This window comes from Solenopsis invicta, chromosome 10 (assembly GCF_016802725.1).
Source record: "Solenopsis invicta isolate M01_SB chromosome 10, UNIL_Sinv_3.0, whole genome shotgun sequence".
Taxonomy (NCBI): Eukaryota; Metazoa; Arthropoda; class Insecta; order Hymenoptera; family Formicidae; genus Solenopsis; species Solenopsis invicta.
Window position 1 is genome coordinate 4,865,525 of NC_052673.1, and position 20,884 is coordinate 4,886,408.

At 41.9% G+C, this 20,884-nt stretch overlaps 1 protein-coding gene and 1 non-coding gene across 2 annotated transcripts; both read left to right on the forward strand.

Annotated features, from left to right (window-relative positions):
• Nucleotides 1-281: 281 nt before the first annotated feature.
• Trnas-gga lies at nucleotides 282-357 on the forward strand. The gene has a single exon. It is a non-coding gene; the product is annotated as a tRNA-Ser (tRNA).
• A 6,917-nt stretch (nucleotides 358-7,274) lies between these two features.
• Nucleotides 7,275-8,923, forward strand: LOC120358755 (protein GVQW3-like). Its single transcript, XM_039454007.1, has 2 exons — nucleotides 7,275-7,725; nucleotides 8,895-8,923. The coding sequence occupies exons 1-2, from the start codon at nucleotides 7,275-7,277 to the stop codon at nucleotides 8,921-8,923; spliced, it is 480 nt and encodes a 159-aa protein (XP_039309941.1).
• Nucleotides 8,924-20,884: the final 11,961 nt, after the last annotated feature.

A 20,884-nucleotide genomic window follows, 5' to 3' on the forward strand; every position in this document is an offset into this window, starting at 1 on the left:
TGATCGAATAAGAGTTAGTAATATCACTTTTATTGAATTAAAATTAATTTTAGTAATACTTGATGCTTACTAGCATCTATGTTAATCCTCCCCCCCCCCCTGAAAAAACTGTAAAGAATTTATTGCAAAAAATATCACCTCACCCAGGGTTTGAACCTAGGACCTCCCGAATCTCCGGTACGGGTGTCTTAGCCAACTCGACCACTGAGGCTGTGGTGATATTTCTCGCTGCCATCACATGCGATCTAACATAGTCAGTTATTGCGAGAAATATCACCACAGCCTCAGTGGCCGAGTTGGCTAAGACACCCGTACCGGAGATTCGGGAGGTCCCAGGTTCGAACCCTGGCTGAGGTGATATTTTTCGCAATAAATTCTTTACAGTTTTTTCAGGGGGGGGGGGGAAGGATTAATATAGATGCTAGTAAGCATCAAGTATTATTAAAATTAATTTTAATTCGATAAAAGTGATATTACTAACTCTTATTCGATCATACCTGTGTTATATGACCGAAAGTAACGGCGCGCAGTTTGGTTGAGTCTGAGAAAGTATATAAAATCACACGTATATATAAAAAGCACTAAGATCTAACTATGATCGAATAGGCCTTCTTATTTGAATTTGTACGTTCGGTACATGTATCGGTCAAATATCTCTCTAGTTTCAAATTATTAATATTGTTCACGTAACTGTTGGTTTCTCCGAATACTCGCGGAACCACTTTCAAACTCGCGCACGACATAACAAGACAAACTTTATAAAAATGTTTGCTTTTAATCTCAGAAAGTCTTACAACCAAAAGCGAGACAAAATAACAACACGAACTCTGTCACTCATTGACAGAAGATATTTACAACTTTATTCATATACGCCTATACCGGGCGTAACAATATATTTCAAAGAGAACTCATCAAATTAATGTCGTATGGATATCAATTTGATATAAAAATCATCGTTTTGACGTTGATTTCATTATCATTCCTCGCTGGGATGTAATTTTAATAGTGATAAAATAAAAATATATAACATCTTAAAGAATTAAAAAAAAATTTTTTAAGGTTTATGTCAATTCACAAGTTTATTTTCAGATGCAAAAATTAAGTTTATAACTTTTTAGAAAAAGATTTTTAGAGAAAGAATCTTTTTGCGTCTCAAAATGAACTCAGACTTGATGACATAAACCTGTTTTTTTTTATTCTTTGGGATGTTATATATTTTTACTTTATCATTATTAAAACCGCATTCCAGGGAAAAATGATACTGAAATTGACGTCAAAACAATGATTTTTATATCAAATCGGTGTTATTTAACATAAAATTGATGAGTTATTTCTCTTTGGGATATATTATTAATTTTATTGCGTTATAACTTTCTGTATTGTGTTATGCAATTTATAATAATTCACATAGCTTGCATTATCTACTTGTAGTATTGTGTAAATTATGTAAATTATTTATATTTCAAACAAAATTATTGATATTTTACGTCAACCTTGCTTTTAGAATTATTACATAATATATATTTATATATTTTTATTATTTATTAATATTATGTATGTATTTTTTAAATAAACAGATCTTAGTCCGTCAAGGACCTGCCGTGCTCCAGCAAAGACCGGAGCACATAAAAAGCACAATGGAGGCCGTACAGCAGATGATGCAAGAATGGCGGCAACAGCAGCAGCAACCGCAACCGCAGATTGACCGCCTTGAACAAGCAGTCAATCTGTTGTTGCAAGAACGGCAGCAACAGCAGCCGCAGCAGCATCAATTGCTGCAACAGGAGCAACCGCAGCAGCAGCAAGAACAAATGCAGCATGCTCAGGAGCGGCAGCAAAATAATAGTAATACAATATATATATATATATATATATATATATATATATATATATATATATATATTATATTTATAAAGGGTGTAACAAAACAAAGGGACCTGGAGTATACCATGAGTTAGAGGACACGAATCCAAGTCGAAAAGTCCTGAGTCATTTTTTGATCTGAGCCTTCTGTTCCATGCTGTATGATGTTAAAGTTAGCGAATGAACGCCCGTCTATAGAAAGAAAGCAGTGACGGATAATAAACGGGCAGAGCGGAGTTGACAAACTAAGCGGCGGGAGAACAACAATGAGCAGCGAAACGGCTGTAATCAAAAACACACACACACACACACCCACTCACTCTCACTTTCACTCTCATTCTCACTCTCACTCTCACTCTCACTCTCACCCTCACCCTCACCCTCACCCTCACCCTCACCCTCACCCTCACCCTCACCCTCACCCTCACCCTCACCCTCACCCTCACCTCACCCTCACCCTCACCCTCACCCTCACCCTCACCCTCACCCTCACCCTCGCCCTCGCCCTCGCCCTCGCCCTCGCCCTCGCCCTCGCCCTCGCCCTCGCCCTCGCCCTCGCCCTCGCCCTCGCCCTCACCCTCACCCTCACCCTCACCCTCACCCTCACCCTCACCCTCACCCTCACCCTCACCCTCACCCTCACCCTCACCCTCACCCTCACCCTCACCTCACCCTCACCCTCACCCTCACCCTCACCCTCACCCTCACCCTCACCCTCACCCTCACCCTCACCCTCACCCTCACCCTCACCCTCACCCTCACCCTCACCTCTCTCTCTCTCTCTCTCTCTCTCTCTCTCTCTCTCTCTCTCTCTCTCTCTCTCTCTCTCTCTCTCTCTCTCTGGTCACGTGAGTAGAAACTGACGCTTGCTTTTTCGCTCCTCTTATTGAGTACTTTCTTCTGCTGTTCTCTGCCCCTCGGGGCACTTTTTACAGTGAATCTTGGTCAAAGGCTCATTATTTGACACTATCCGACTTCGGCGGAGAGTGTTTTTTACTATTTCCACGGCATTTCCCTGGGCTTTCTTGGCATTTTTTTTTTTGAATTTACGTCTTGAACCCTCACAGAGATAGGTTATATGACGTGTGGTAAGTGTGACTTTACTCGCTCTCGAGCCTCGGTCGTGATAGCGCTCGGTCACGCAATGCTACACGATTCTACCCGTCTTCTTCACAAAATCGAACAGTAATCCAATTTTTTTCCAATTCTCCTGTTGAATCAGTTCTACCACGCTCTCCACTCCATCCATGTTCTCACAGTGCAGTATCTCGCCCATTTCCATTCTTTGTTCATCGTAGCGACTGCAGCGCCATATTAAGTGATCAATATCCTCGAATGCATAGCCGCATTCGCATCTACTGTTTTCGATATATCCTTTCCTTGCCAAAGAGGCATTCAAATTATAATGATTAGCCCTTACTCTATTTATAAATGTAATGAAATATCTTTCTGCCCTTAACTCATGGAACCACGGTTTTTTTTCCTCTATCCTATAAAAGTTTTCGAAATAATGGACTCCTTTTGTTTGAAAAAGTCGATTGTTAGTAATAATGGTATTTTCCCACTCTTCTTTTTTCGTATATGTTCTGAGATCGTAAATAGGGACCTCTACTTCTTCGTTAGGTATTTCCTCTGCGCCCAGTTTTGCCAAATGATCCGCCAATTCGTTTCCGGTAATCCCACGATGTGAAGGAATCCATACATATTTTACGCTTTTTCCTATAGTTGTTTTAAATCTACAGTGCCATTTTTTAATTTCTAAGATGTATTTATTCTGACATACATTTTATTATTACTAATAGCCTGTAGTACCGACTTACAATCTGCTAGTATCACGTAGTCTTTGTACCTATTTCTTTTTTCGTAAGCTATTTCTAACGCTGTTTTTATTGCAAAAGCTTCCGCCGTAAAGATAGAACATTTCTTGGGGAGACTAACGTAAAACCCCTCATCTTGATTTTCCATTACTATACCCACCCCGGTAGCCATTGATCCCTCTGACCTTGATCCATCTGTGTAAATGAATAATGTTCTTCTTCCAGATTGTGTTTGTGTTTTATGTCGTTAATTATCTTTTTATCTATATTGTTGTAACCTTTGACCTTTTGGATATCAAAATTGTTATTTTTTGGTAGCAACTTTAAGTTCTCTCCCATTCCATGTTCTATCTCTATTTATTCGCTTATTGTGTCATAATCCATTTCCCAAATATTGTATTTTCTTTCGCTTTCTCCTATCATATTACGATGTCTACGTACATATTCCCACGCCCGACTAAGTATGCTAATATTGAAAGCGGGATTTCTATATCTCCTGTATCTTTCGACTCTCAATCCGTCCAAGCTACTGCTTATTTCCTCACTTCCATATTTATAGACCTTAAAGCAGAAATTTTTTGCTAACATTAATGATCTATCCATCAAATATGTCAATTTCGCCTCAGCAATGACTACATTGTTGGGAGTCGAATTTCTATATCCTAAAGCAGTACGCACTCCCAAAAACTGACCTCTCTCAATCTTTAATTGTGCACTGCAAGTACGAGGAGCATATATGAAACATCCATAGTCCACCGTGGATCGCACCAGACTCTTATATAACATAAGCGCCGTATTAACTTCTATCCCCCTCTTGACACTACTTAAATATTTAAGGATCGAATTGGCTAACTTTTCCTCTTACTTCTTGTATTTGTTTATTAAAATTAAGCTCATTATCTAACCATATTCCTAAAAATTTTGCTGAGTTGTAATTCTGCACTTTTTCATTATTTACTCTAATAAATAGTCCTCTATCGTAGTATCCTGTTTTAGAGAATTCTACAAGTTGTGTCTTTCTCGGCTCCAGTGAGAGACCCAACTCCGATAAATTCTCTTCGATTACATTTACCGCTGCTTCTAACTCTGTTGCTTGCTCTATTGTTGCTACATTTATACATTGCAATGTCATCTGCAAATTGCAATACATGGATATCCTTTGTAATGTTCTCTGTAATATTGTTAGTGTACAGCGCATATAATATCGGGCTAAGTACTGCTCCCTGAGGCAATCCCTTATTTACATTTCTCCAAACTGTCCTGTTACCATTGATCACAAACTCTGTTTGTCTTGTTTGCAACCAATTAACAACAAAATTGGCAATCCTTTTTGGACAATTTTCTAGTCGCAACTTTCCATACATCACCTCAAAATTCACGTTATCGTAAGCAGCTGATACGTCCAAGAACGCACCCAATGCATACTCTCCCTTCAAAATCGTGTTCCCTATGTCAGCCGAAATTTTAGCCAAGTTCTCTGTGCAGGATTTACCTCTTCTGAACCCGTTTTGTAATTCATTTAATTTGTTGTTTTTTTCTATCCACCAAATAAATCTTTCGTTAACCATGCGTTCCATGACTTTGCCCACGCAGGAGGACAGAGCTAAAGGTCTGACCTTCTCTTTGCCTACTTTATCTAAAAACACCTGGTATTTTTGCCAATCCTTTGGAATAGTCGCCCTAGTCCAAATGAAATTATACATTTTTAATAGTACTTTTTTAGCTGATTCCGGAAGTGTAGCAATCATCGGATAACTAATACCATCAATTCCCGGGGCTGAATCTTTTTTGGCCATGCTGAGAGCGCGCTCAAGTTCTTGCATACTAAACAATTTATCCATTGATGACTCCTCGTTTTCATTAAAATCCAAGTATTGCGCATTTTCATTTGATACCCATGCCGGGGTCATATCATCAATGGTTTTAATTATTTCTTTTTTCCTATCCTTCGTAGCCCATCCTGTCCAATTTATTTTACTTCTGACCTTTTTAAAAACTCTCATCGTATTCCAAACGTAACTGAGACTAGTAAATCTATTAATGCTATTACAGAACCTGTTAAAATTTTCCTTTTTCTTTTTGTTGAATGTCTTTCTAGAAAGAGCTCTTACTCTTTTGTATTCGATATAATCTACCATATCCCGAAAGTGAGTCCATTTATTTAATTTACTTTTTCTTAATTTAAGTATCTCCTCACATTCTTTATCCCACCACCTGACCTGCTGTTTCTGTTTTCTTTTTACTTGGTGTCTCGTTAAATTGTCCTTGCCCCGATTGTTATCATTCAGTTGTTTCCCTGAAGCTATTTTGGCCGCTTTTATCATAGTATTAATTAAATTTTCATATTCTTGTTCCATCTTCTCTACATTCTGTATACAATCTAGAGCCCGCTCCCAGTTTGCCTCTTCTATTAAAGTTTTATATTGTGTCCAACTTATTTTTTTGTTTGTAACTCTGTTCGAATGTTTAATATACTTTTGTACTTCTACTTTTAAAAAAAATTCGATTGGAAAATGGTCCGAGCCCCATAGATCCTCCAGCTGTTTATAGTTAATATTACCTGATAAATTTCCTTTCACAAAAATCAAGTCCAAATTAGAGGCTCGTTGGTTATCATAGTTTATTCTCGATTTAGTATCTATATTAATACATATATAATCCTTGTTCATCACTGCGTCAAAACACCCTTCTCCGTTGTTATCTATTTGTTCACAGTTCCACAGTGTGTGGTGAGCATTGAAATCACCAACAATTATGCTATTTTCCAAGATTTCTTCAAACTTCAATAAATCACCCCACACTGCGGGTCTGTCTGTACCTCCCGGTCTCCTATACACCCCTATCAGGTTGTATTTTATATCTGTATTATTAACTCTAATACCGACCACGTCAAAGTTGTCTGATCTCACTTTCCATGTTTTTATAATCGAGAATTCAATATCATTCCTAACTAAGATTGCCACACCTCCGGAACCCTCACGCTTGTTGTACTTAACCGTTTTAAATCCTGCAAAGTAGAGTGGTTTATTGCTTGACCATTTGGTTTCCGTTAATACAATAATATCATATGTCTGAATTAGGACCAAAATTTCGGCTTTTTTACTTTTAATACCTCTTGCATTTCACACTAGTATCTTAGACATTATTACTTTCCCTGTTAGAGAACAAACATTTAATTAAATAAATACATACAATTATCACATAAATACAATTAAATAAATACAATTATCATATATCTGGGTCTGGGCACAAATAAATAAATACTCAAATCCATAAACAGTTACATGTACCGCCACATACATAACCAAGTGTGTATTGTATACTACTGTGTCCAAAAAGTAAGGTGACATTGCATTTTAAATCTCCCGCGCGCACGGATTTGGAGGAATAAAATTTTTTTTAGGTTGGTAGGACTGTCTTTGACATCCAAGAGAAGTAACACGTCAAAATATCCATTAGTGTTTGAGATACGCATTGTTTTGTGAGCTGCTAAAAGTGAATTTCTCGTTTTTTGCCATGTCTACATTTGTTGAGCAAAGAATTTGCATTAAATTTTGTTTGCGGAATCAAATTTCTGCTGCAGAATCGTTGCGGATGCTGCAGAATGCCTTTGGCGATAAGGTTATGTCGAAAAAAAATGTATACAAGTGGTACAAAGACTTCCATGAAGGTCGAGAACGTGTTGAAGACGAAGAGCGTTCTGGGCGACCATCAACCGCAACCGACGAAACTCACGTCCAAAAAATTAAAGATTTGGTGTTGGAAAACCGTCGTTTAACCATTAGAGACATTTCTGATGAGATTGGCATATCAAAAGGCTCGGTCAATTCCATTTTGAAGGATGTGTTGGCTCTCAAACGCGTCAAATCTCGACTGGTACCAAAATCATTGAATTTTTTGGAAAAAAGGCGCCGCGTTGAAGTGTGTGAAGCAATGCTTTCCGACTACATTGACAAGACAAAACGCATTATCACTGGAGATGAGACTTGGATCTACGCTTACGATCCCGAAACAACCGACCAATCGAGTGAATATCGTGCCAAAGGTGAGCCGAGACCGAAAAAACCACGTCAAAGTCGCTCAAAAATCAAGGTTATGCTGACTGTTTTTTTCGATTATCGTGGTGTTGTGCATTACGAGTTCCTTCCGCCGGGCCAAACAGTCAATAAGGAATATTATTTGAACGTTATGCGTCGTTTGCGTAACGCTATCCGACAGAAGAGGCCGGAATTGTGGCGAAACAACACTTGCACCACGATAATGCACCGTCACACACTGCGCTGATTATTCGTGATTTTTTAACCAAAAACTCGACTAATATCGTTCCACAACCACCGTATTCACCTGATTTGGCTCCATGCGACTTCTGGCTATTCAGCAAACTCAAGCGGCCGCTCCGGGGACACCGTTTCGAGTCGATAGAAGAGATTCAAGCCGCTGCGAAGAAGGAGCTAAAGGCCATTCCTGAAATCGATTATTACAACTGTTTCGAAGATTGGAAAATCCGTTGGAATAAGTGTATTATATCAGGGGGGGATTACTTTGAAGGGGACGAAATTGATTTGCAAGAATAAATAAAGAATTTTCGAAATAAATGCAATGTCACCTTACTTTTTGGACACAGTAGTATAAATACATTTATAAATATATATATATATATATTTCAATAATTAAATAATTTCTTAAATGTATAAATAAATGCTTCCGTAAACACAGAAGCATGTACATACAAATAAACAAATGCCCTGTCGAGCCAGTAAATAACTTAATGTTATAGATAAACCTATAAATATGCACATAAATAGTTAAATAGTTTCTTAAATAAATAGATCTAACAAGCATAAATAAATGGATTAATAAAAAATAAATATACATATGCAAAAAAAAAAAATACATAACCCAGTGTATATTTAGATAATTCTTATATATGTTTATAAATGATTAAATAATTTCTTAAATAGATCTAAAATATATAAATAATTGAATTTGTGAACACATATACATACATGAATAAATAAGTATATCGCCAAACCTGAAAAAGACAAAAATAAAAAACAAAAGAAAACCTGAAAAAAAAACAAAAATATAAACACAAAAAAACATAACAGAAACTCCACAAAGAGAATTGTAATTAACTAGACGAATACTGTATACAGTCACTTTTTTGAATTAATTAGTTAGTAAACCTCTCAATTAACTATCTGATTTCTGTAGACACTACCAGATGTATCACTTGCATTTAATTCTTATATTACAATCAATCCCTATCTTGCCAAAAACTCTTTCTATTATTAACTAGATATTCGCTATTCCTTCTTGTTTCCTCCAACTGTCTATCCAAAGAAGAGCGTTTCTTTACTAAATTATCTGCTCTATCCCTCATATCTTGTTGATCCTGAATATTTTCTTCTCTTGTGTATTGGTATATCCATTCTAAAATATTATTTCTGAATTTTTCTGAGGAACAAAAAATTGTACGGAAGTTATCTACCATGTTATTTTCCTCCTCCCTTGGTTCTACCTCTTGTGAAAAAACGGATGTACTACTACCAAAAATATTATTATTATTTGTAGCTATGCCTCTTTTCTCCTTTGTGATTTCCATTTCCCTATTATTAAAATCCTTATAGTAATTTTGGTATGTCATCTTTCTTCTTCTCAATTCGCTCCGTTCTCTTATTTCCGCTAAATTTGGTTTGTTTACTAATATTGGACGGTTAACTCTCCAATTCCTATTCAAATTTTCTACCTGTGTTTTTGTTCTGTCACTATACTAGTTCTCTATTTGCCCTAACGTTGTCCTGTTCACTGTCTATATCTTTGTTTACCACTAATGTTGGCCATGCTCTGGGGTTCTTAAATCTATCGTACTCACTTTCATTGTTCTTTCCATAAATCATTCTTTTTGCCTCACTATAGGAGAGATTATTGTAACCCATTGCTACCTTAATCTCTTTATTGATTTTGTAGACTGGGCACCTTCTATTAGTGGATTTATGTCCCTCTACACAATTTCCGCATTTTACCGCCCTATCACACATCCTATTACCTCCGTGAGCTGCTTCGCTATATATAATACATCTGGTAGTATTTCTACACCTGGCCTTGATATGACCATAACGAAAACAATTATAACACTGTACCACAGACTACATACGGGCGTATTCGTAAATTAAATTTCAGATTATCAAACACTGTTAAACTATCTTTAATTGTATTGCCCTTCATTGTGACAATAAAGTTGTTTGTAAACCTATGTTCCGCTTTCTTAAGTTCGTTATTCCAAACTCTTTTTCTCATATTCTCTATACTTAAAATATCGTTCTTTTCAACTATATTATGCCACAATTCGAGAATACTATAAGACCAATCCGAAATTACTCCCTTGCAAAAAGCAGTTTTCTTATCTATATATCCCACGAATTTTTCTTCTTTAGTGTTTTTTAGTTTATCCAAAAACGAATTTGCCTCTTTTGCCTGATAAAAAGTAATGATAGCTAAATTGAATTTTATCATTGTAACATTTTCAACCGTAATCTTATTTTTGTTACACCAATTTAAAATTATGCAACAGTTTTTACCTTTACTTGACATCATGTTTGCCTCTGAGAACTTACAAAAAACTTTATAAATACCTTTACCTGATTCTATAAATCTGTCACTATTAAATTCTTTCACCTCTTTCCATAAATCTGTGCGTGTATTGTCTCTCACCAAATTGTCGTTTATAACATAATATATTTCTCGTCCTTGATTACTAACTCTTGCAATCTCTCCTGTATTTGTTTCCCTTGCTCTCTCCCTCGAACTGTGTGGCTCCGCCTCCACCGGCGTCGAATCGCGCTGCTTACTTACGTCTTGATACTCATTATTACTTTCTGACTCTTTTATATTTTCTGCCACTATTTCTACATCATCGAACATGCCCACCTCCATGGCCATTTTATCCAATAATTCCTCTTCCTCCATCGAATCTTTCTGGAGTCCTTCCTTTAGTGTACGAGGTGTGTTCAAAAAGTATCGCGAATTTTGTGTTTTTTCAAAAATTATTTATTTATTCATGAATATCTATTTTGTCCCCTTCAAAGTAATCCCCATGAGATATTATACACTTGTGCCAACGGTTTTTCCAATCTTCGAAGCACTTCAAAAAATCATTTTTTTTTATCTTGTTCAGCTCCTCCTTCGATGCCGTCTTTATCTCGTCAAGCGTAGCGTAACGTCGTCCTTTCATGGGCCTCTTCAGTTTAGGGAACAAGAAAAAGTCACAGGGGGCCAGATCTGGGGAATACGGTGGCTGCGGCATCATTAGTGTGTTGTTTTTGGCCAAAAAGTCGCGCACAAGCAACGATGTGTGAGCAGGGGCGTTATCGTGGTGCAAAAGCCAATTTTTGTTCTTCCACAAATCCGGGCGTTTCTGGCGGATTGCTTCGCGCAAATTGCGCATAACTTGCAGGTAATATTCCTTATTGACCATTCTACCCTGTGGCAAGAACTCATGATGCACCACGCCCCTGCAATCGAAGAAAACTGTCAGCAAAACTTTCACATTCGACCGAACTTGGCGCGCTTTTTTCGGTCTTGGTTCGTGCGGCAGCTTCCATTGAGATGATTGAGCTTTGGTTTCCACGTCATAACCATAAACCCACGATTCGTCACCAGTTATGACCCTCTGGAGCAAATTTGGGTCGTCGCGGACAGAGTCCAACATCTCATTAGCAATGTTCATGCGATGCTGTTTTTGGTCGCAATTGAGCAATTTTGGTACGAATTTCGCGGCGACCCGTCTCATGCCCAAATCATTGATAAAAATCGAATGGCACGAGCCAATCGATATGTTTAGGTCCTCAGCAACTTCTCTAACGATGATTCGACGATTGGCCAATACCATTTTCTCCACTTCATTAATTTTTTCGTCTGTTGTTGAAGTGCTCGGGCGTCCGGCACGCTCTTCGTCGTTCACATCTTCTCGGCCTTCTGAGAACATTTTGTACCACCGATAAACGTTGCTTCGGTCCAAGGTAGCTTCTCCGTATGCCACAGTCAACATTCGGAATGCATCCGCGCACTTAATTTCGTTTTTCACACAAAATTTGATACAGGTTCTTTGATCCATTTTTTTGAATAGGTAAAAATCGAAGACGATCCAAAACACGTGCAAGCAAAGCAGCTGTCAACAATTAAGTGAACATTCAAAATGGCCGAGCTTGTCGGCATAAGTGAGAGACATGAGTACCAACATAACGCCACAAAAAGATCGAAATTCGAATATACGTAACCCGCGAAAATTCAAAATTCGCGATACTTTTTGAACACACCTCGTATTTGCTCTCTTTGTTCTAGTCAGCGGAGGGCTCCATTTAGCTCTTTTTCCCGATACTTTTAGCTCTACACTTTTTGCTCTGGCTGTTGTTACATTCATGCTACTCTTGTTCCCCCTTCCGAGCGGGGGAACTGGAGACATTTTACTCTACTTAAATTAGTTAAAAACACCAGTGTCTTTCTTTGCGTTTTCGTATATGATATATTCCTCTCAATATTCAAGAACTATCACGAGACTCGAGACTGCGCCACACTCACACGTCCGATCGCTCCGGCGACTCGAACGCGACTCCCCACTTTCTTGGCATGCTCCTGCTTGAGGTTATGGCTTGCTCTGCTTGACTTTGGTATCTGCGCCTGCGCTGTCTGTGACTACTTTAAGCGTTCGCAGACGCATCGCCAGCGTGAGCGTTCTCGAACTTATCACTGGCATCAGCGTTCTCGAACTCATCGCTGGCGCGAGCGTTCGCAAACACATCACTAGCCGCTGCTTGGCCGGACCGCAATTGTGAATACCGCTATCGGTTTCCCGGGGCTGTTCGCTAAACTTTATATCAATTAGCTACTCTCCCAACGATGACTGCACACACTGCAAGCGCTTTATTGCTATTACCAAGGCGCTATGCTGCAACCGCAATCCTAAACATATCTACCACGAGGACTGCGCCCGGAACCTGCAGAGCTCCGTATCTGGCTCCCTTGACCTATCAATTCTGTCCTGCCCGGCTTGTCGGATGCTGGGCCATCATGGAAATCTCTCTGATTCCCATGGCCCTGTGCTCGTGAGTGCTGAATCGGCATCAACCGCACCTCCCGCCGAACACTACTCCATCCGAAGTCTCATCGCCGTAGTACTCGCTAAGGTCGAGGGTATAGAGCGCAAACTTCAGGATCTCCCGGCGATGAGGGAACAGTTGCGAGATCTTCCGAAGATGAAGACTCAGCTGGCCTTTCTTGAGCGCGGATTTCAACAGTCCTTGGGATCTATTGAAGCAAAGACCGATGCGGTTGCGTCCTCCGTTCGCGACATCGATGCAAGGCAGACCGGTCTGGCTGCTCGCGTCCGTGCCTTGGAGGCACGACCTTCTGATGGCCTCGGCGCGTCTGCGGGTCACCTTGAGAAGCGTCTCGAGGCTCTTGAGCGCGCTAAGCTCAACTCCGAGCTTATCATGTTTGGCGTAAGGGAGCTCCCTTCCGAGGATATTCGCGCCGTCACTGCTGGCATCGCCTCCGCGCTGGGAGTCGCGGTTTCGCCTACCGAAATTGCGTCTTGTGTGCGGATCCCATCTAGGGGGGACCGTCCGCGCCCCATCATCGTCAGGTTGTCCTCCAATGACGCCCGTAATCGGTGGATTGATGGGAAGAGGGCCAAGGGGGTCCTCGAGGGGGCCGAGGTGTCCGCGGAGCTTTCTAGTTCAAGGATTGACATCAACGAGAGCTGCCGGCTGCTGCGAGGTCCACCCTCAGCGAGGCAAGGCGTGCGGTTCGAGATGGCAAGCTTCATCGGGCCTGGGTCCGTAACGGCCTCATCTTTGTTAGGCGCCACTCTGACACTTCGCCCATCAGAGTACGACATTTGGAGCATCTGAACAGCCTCACCGCCGGCCCCCCGTCTCTGATCTCTGCGCCGGCCACCAGTACCCCTGGAGCCTCTACCTCCACGACGACCTCGACCGACCTCGCGCACGTTGCCGTACCCGCACTCTTATCAACTCAGTCAACGGGTGCCGCCTCTGCGACGTCTGGCCTCCAGCGGGCGTCTATGGTCAGACCCCGTGCGCCCCTGCTGCATCCTTCAGTGCCCCCGGAGCCGGCCATGCGACAGTTGCCCGCTCCTCATCTGCTGGCGGAGCCTGACTCTCATCAGTCTCCCTCCTCTCTGCCCCCTGGAGTCCACTGCGACTATGCCATGTGAACTGTCAGTCCCTTCTCCCCCACTTTGATGAATTCGCTCACTATTTCTCCGGCCGCGGCTATGACCTAGTTGCTATGTCTGAGACGTGGCTCAAGCCCCACGTCCCTGATAGCTCGGTATGCCTCCCTGGCTTCTCGCTCCTGCGTGCAGACAGGGTAGGCAAAGGGGGAGGAGGGATTAGCGTTTATGTTCGAGACGGACTATCCGCTAAGTTACTTGCTACCTCGCCAGTACAGTATTGTAGCCAATCAGAATATATGCTTTTAAGCATCTCCGCGACGAGACGCAGGCCTTTCCTACTGGCCATCATTTATCGTCCTCCCAAATTAGGTCATCTCGCCTTGTTCCAAGTAGACTTTGAAAAGCTATTACCTCCTTCCCGTCTGCCGTGATAATAGGCGACTTCAACATAGATCTAAATCGCCAGTCCTTCGACGCTTCTTCGCTGCGAGATTTTTGTGACAGCAATCGTCTCCACATTGTCCCGTTTTCTGACACACACCACACAGCTACCTCGCACAACCGTATAGATCATTGCTTGGTCAGTAATAGTGCCTTTGTGCTGTCCCATCGCCAATGTGCTCTATCCTTCCTCTCAACACACGATCTTATCGAGGTCACTCTTAATAGTCACTTTAATCGCCTCCCGCCTCGTCTTATCTCCGCTCGCGATTTCTCCAAATATAGCCTCGAGACACTACATAGTCATCTAGCCACTCTCGACTGGACCACCGTACACCACTCCGTCTCGCTCGACGATAAGATCGCTACCTTCACTAACCTTCTGCACTCAACTCTTGACGCTCTGGCCCCGCGCCGCACTTTCTCCGCTAGAAGGCCGCCTGCCCCGTGGATTCGGCGTGAACTGCGCTTAGCCATGCACAAAAGAGACTCGGCCAGAAGAGCCTTTCGCAGGCGTCCTTCTCCCTCCACCCTAGTCACTTTTCGCATACTGCGTAACAAGGTGAACATTCTACTGGACAGGGCCAGGAACGATTACCTCGCGCAGCGTCTCGACTCTGCCTCTTCTCCCACTCAGCTCTGGTCCGAGCTTCGATCGATGGAACTTGCTAAGTCTCGCTCGCCCACCTTGTCTTCCAATACATCTCTTGATCAATTCAACCTTTTCTTCACGGCAAGACATCACTCCCAGCCACCTCCCTCACTGTCCTCAACCTCCCTTACTACCCTCTCCCCCCCTGCACCAACCACAGATCCTTGCTTTTCTTCCTTCTACTTTAAGCATGTCACACCTGATATCCTCTCGACAACTCTCGCTAGGCGGTCATCCAACGCTGCTGGCCCTGATGACCTCAATCGTCGCTTCATATTTGACTGCCTTCCCTACGTGTTTCATATCATTCTCGACCTCTTAAACCTCTCCCTTAACTCCTCTACCTTTCCTACCCTGTGGAAGCGCTCCCACGTTATCCCTCTCCCTAAAATCAAAGCCCCTTCCTCTCCTTCAGACTACCGACCTATCTCACTCTTATGCTTCCTTTCCAAGATCCTTGAGCGCATCGTTTATGATCAGCTATCCTCTCACCTCTCCTCTCATCATCTCCTCGATCCTCTACAGTCTGGTTTTCGGCGCGGTTACAGCACGCAGACTGCGCTAGTGAAGCTGGCGGACGATGTAAGGCGGGCCATTGATCAGAGAATGGTCACTCTGCTCATCCTATTTAACTTCTCCAAAGCTTTCGACTCCATCTGCCACAACCTACTCCTGAGCAAGCTTGCCAACCTCGGCATCTCCTCTCCTGTGCTTGGCTGGTTTGAGTCGTATCTCTCAAACAGAACACAGCGTGTTCGTGGGCACTGTGACTTCTCCTCATGGTACACTGTCCAGGCGGGAGTCCCTCAGGGCTCCGTTCTTGGCCCCTTGTTCTTTTCCCTTTTCATAAACGACCTAAGAGCTGTTTTCCGTCATTGCCATCACATACTATATGCCGATGACCTGCAAATTTATTAGGAGTACAAATTGAAAACCGCCGTCTTTTGTCAAAATTTGAGGATTGATTGTTGAAAAATGGTTACATACTTATTCTTGAAAGTATTGTCCATCGCTGGCCACTACTTTCTCTCACCTTTCGGGCAGCATACGAATCCCGCGTCGAAAAAACTGCTCGTCTTTTGCGGCGATCCACGAATCGACCCAGTTTTTGGCCTCTTCGTAATAATGGAAGTGCTGCTCAGCCAGGCCATGCGCCATTGATCGGAACAAGTGGTAATCTGAAGGGGCGATGTCAGGAGAATACGGCGGATGAGGTAAGACGTCCCATTTCAATGTTTCCAGATAGGTTTTAACGACCTGAGCAACATGTGGCCGAGCGTTGTCGTGCAGCAACATCACTTTTTCGTGTCTTTGCTCGTATTGTGGCCGTTTTTCCTGCAATGTTCGGCTCAAACGCATTAATTGTGTTCGGTAGCTCCTGTGATGGTTTCAGCCGGTTGCAACAGCTCATAATAAATCACGCCGAGCTGGTCCCACCAAATACACAGCATGAGCTTTGAGCCATGGATGTTTGGCTTGGCCGTCGATGTTGATGCATGGCCGCGGTAGCCCCACGATTTTTTTCGCTTTGGATTATCATAATGGATCCACTTTTCATCGCCGGTTACAATACGATGCAGAAAACCCTTCCGTTTTTGCCGTTGGAGCAGCTGTTCGCACGCGAAAAAACGCCGTTCGACGTCTCTCGGCTTTAATTCGTATGGCACCCAGTGTCCATGCTTTTGGATCATTCCCATGGTTTTCAAACGATGTGAAATAGCTTGTTGAGTCACGCCCAATGAATCTGCAAGCTCCTGTTGCGTTTGAGATGAATCTTCATTCAGTAATGTTTCCAATTGTGCGTCTTCAAACTTTTTCACCTGTCCGGGACGCTCCTTGTCTTCTACGCCGAAATCACCACTTTTGAAGCGTTGGAACCATTCTCGACACATTCTTTCACTAATGGAAGCCTCACCATAAGTTTTTACAATCATTCGACGCGCCTCAGCCGCAGATTTTTTCGAATTGAAGGCAAAAAGCAAAACTTCCCGCAAATGACGCTTATTGGGCACAAATTTCGACATTTTCGATCACAAAAAAATATATAACGCCGATAAAAATTCACAACTGCAATGATAAGGAATTGTTGCCAGATGTCCAACCTTACATTTAAAATTTTTGATCTAACGTTTGGCGCCAGCATTTACCGCTGGCGCCATCTACTGGAAAATGGCGGTTTTCAATTTGTACTCCTAATACCTACATTTCCGTCCATCCGACCTTACTGTCGCCCTTGGAAAAATCAGCGAGGATATCTCTGCTATCGAGAGGTGGGCAAACAACAACCGCCTCATGCTGAATGCCTCCAAGATCAAGGCTATTCTCATGGATAGTGCCCGCTACATTAACGCCATCAACTCTAACCATGCCATAGTCCTTACGCTCAATGGCACACCCATAGAAATAACTGATCGCGTAACCAACCTCGGCTTGACCTTTACTAGCGTGCTCAGCTGGAATAAGCAGGTTAAGGCAACCTCCCTGCGGGTAAACGGAGTGCTCTGACGTCTAAAATATTACAAGCACTGCCTGTCGCGTCCTCTGCGAGTGCGTCTGGTATCCTCCCTGATTTTCCCTTTCTTTGATTATTGTTCTGCTGTCCTAACTGATCTAACCGGTCAGCAAAGTCTTAATCTCAGGCGACTGATGAATGCGCTTCATTTTCGATCTCCGCTGGAAGGATCATGTTTCCCATCACTATCCTCAACTCGGCTGGCTGAGCGCGGAGAACAGGAGGTCTTATCTCCTCGGCTGCCTGATCTACTCTGTCAGCAGTACCGGGACACCCCCCTACCTTGCATCCTCTCTTGTACCTCGCTCCCAATCACGCGCTGCCTCTAGGACTTCTCCTCTTGACCTCACTGTTCCCACTAGTCGCACAGCGACTTTCCAGCGTTCTTTTTCTGCACCCACGCTTTGGAACTCACTTCCCGCACCCATTCGCGGTGCAGTTTCCATCGGCGCCTTTAAGCGTGATCTTCATAGTTTCCTGCTTCATAGTGACGCTCCTCATTCCCAGGCCTAACTGCGTTCTAGCCTATGTCTAATTGAATTGTCACCTTCTTTAACCTTTTTAGCTCTCATTCAAGTTCTCTTTGCTTAGCATATAAATACTCTTTTTGTTAGTACTATATAAAGATATATCATATTTCTTGTTCTGTTTTATTTTACTATTATGTCTATATATTATATTCACTGTACACTTGCGCTAGTCAAATTACCAAGCACGTTTTCATTTTCGTTTTCATCTCTATTCTAATTATTGTTTTCATTTATTTTCTACTATTATTTTTATCTGTTGTTACTAGTTTTAAGTTGAACCGCTCTCAGACCTGTATCATTTGTATATTCTTTCTGTCCTTAGAGGGTTTACCCTAGGACAGTAATAAACGCCCAATCAATCAATCAATCAATCAATCTCTCTCTCTCTCTCTCTCTCTCTCTCTCTCTCTCTCTCTCTCTCTCTCTCTCCTCCCTCCTCACTCTCACTCTCACTCTCACTCTCACTCACTCACTCTCACTCTCTCACTCTCCCACTCTCACTCTCACTCACTCACTCTCACTCTCACTCTCACTCTCACTCTCACTCTCACTCTCACTCTCACTCTCACTCTCACTCTCACTCTCACTCTCACTCTCACTCTCACTCTCACTCTCTCTCTCTCTCTCTCACTCTCACTCTCACTCTCACTCTCACTCTCACTCTCACTCTCACTCTCACTCTCACTCTCTCTCTCTCTCTCACTCTCTCACACACTCTCTCTCTCACTCTCTCACACACTCTCTCTCTCTCTCTCTCTCTCTCTCTGGTCACGTGAGTAGAAACTGACGCTTGCTTTTTCGCTCCTCTTATTGAGTACTTTCTTCTGCTGTTCTCTGCCCCTCGGGGCACTTTTTACAGTGAATCTTGGTCAAAGGCTCATTATTTGACACTATCCGACTTCGGCGGAGAGTGTTTTTTACTATTTCCACGGCATTTCCCTGGGCTTTCTTGGCATTTTTTTTTTTTTTTTGAATTTACGTCTTGAACCCTCACAGAGATAGGTTATATGACGTGTGGTAAGTGTGACTTTACTCGCTCTCGAGCCTCGGTCGTGATAGCGCTCGGTCACGCAACGCTACACGATTCTACCCGTCTTCTTCACAAAATCGAACAGTACTCCAATTTTTTTCCAATTCTCCTGTTGAATCAGTTCTACCACGCTCTCCACTCCATCCATGTTCTCACAGTGCAGTATCTCGTCCATTTCCATTCTTTGTTCATCGTAGCGACTGCAGCGCCATATTAAGTGATCAATATCCTCGAATGCATAGCCGCATTCGCATCTACTGTTTTCGATATATCCTTTCCTTGCCAAAGAGGCATTCAAATTATAATGATTAGCCCTTACTCTATTTATAAATGTAATGAAATATCTTTCTGCCCTTAACTCATGAAACCACGGTTTTTTTTCCTCTATCCTATAAAAGTTTTCGAAATAATGGACTCCTTTTGTTTGAAAAAGTCGATTGTTAGTAATAATGGTATTTTCCCACTCTTCTTTTTTCGTATATATTCTGAGATCGTAAATAGGGACCTCTACTTCTTCGTTAGGTATTTCCTCTGCGCCCAGTTTTGCCAAATGATCCGCCAATTCGTTTCCGGTAATCCCACGATGTGAAGGAATCCATACATATTTTACGCTTTTTCCTATAGTTGTTTTAAATCTACAGTGCCATTTTTTCATCTCTATTCTAATTATTGTTTTCATTTATTTTCTACTATTATTTTTATCTGTTGTTACTAGTTTTAAGTTGAACCGCTCTCAGACCTGTATCATTTGTATATTCTTTCTGTCCTTAGAGGGTTTACCCTAGGACAGTAATAAACGCCCAATCAATCAATCAATCAATCAATCTCTCTCTCTCTCTCTCTCTCTCTCCCTCTCCCTCTCTCACTCTCTCTCTCCCCCCCCCTCTCTCCCTCTCTCTTGGGTGTGTGAGTATCGCTTTGACGTGCCTTTTGTGCTCTATCGCTTTCGAAGCTTTGCTGCCGCTTTTTGCCCTCCGGGGCTGCTTGTTGCAGGTCTCTCCTGTCAAGGGCTTTTTTTGCTTGGCGCCTGCCTCCTGGGTGAGAATACCTGTGCCGTTTCCGCTCTCCTTTCACGGCTTTTAATCTGTTGCTACGGCACTCACATTCACCGGTGGTTGTGCGCGCCGTCATCCGGACGAGTCTGTTCGTGCATGCTGATTCGCGGACCGCTCTCGTCTGAGCGCGCCGAGCTCGAGTACGTTCGTAAGTCGCCAGCCAATCGGCTTCTCTCAAAATCCTAAGGTGCATAACCAAAATAAACGTTTCGATGTTATTGTAATTTATCAATTTAACGTGAATTAATTATTTATTTCCTTATAATTATAATAAATGTTCGAAGTGTGCTCCTCTTACTTCGATACACGTTCTTGCTCTTTTCTGTACATTTTGCGTAGCTCTTCGAACTTGAACATTATTAATTCTCTCAATAGTGCGGAATACTAATTCCGTCATCTCGTTATTAAATTTATTCAGTAAATGTTTGATGTGGATTGTTGGGAGATCAAATCGTAAGTATTTTAAGACAATTTATTAATCAAATTTAATTTAATCTATTTTTCTTTTTTTGAATGTTTTTTTCCTGATATTACATTTTTTATTATGTCTCTTAACGTCTCTCCAAATTTGAAAATTTTTTCCTTACAAAATTAGCTTGCCTTCTTTGATACTTTAAAAATGTCTATTTAATCGAAATAGAAGAAAAAAGATTCGATTGTCTTGAATTAAATATCACTGTAATAAATGTTTTAGTGCAAGCAACTATCTAGTGATGAAGATACTTATTGTTAGTGAAATGAACGAAATATGATTCCAACGAAACATTTAATTCATTCTACTGGATC

Excerpts from the sequence above, each read along its gene's own strand:
- LOC120358755 (XM_039454007.1), top strand. The coding sequence starts at position 7,275 with ATGCTGCAGAATGCCTTTGGCGATAAGGTTATGTCGAAAAAAAATGTA. Across the intron at positions 7,726-8,894 it reads GAGTGAATATCGTGCCAAAG|ACACTACCAGATGTATCACT; the intron begins GTGAGCCGAGAC and ends TGATTTCTGTAG.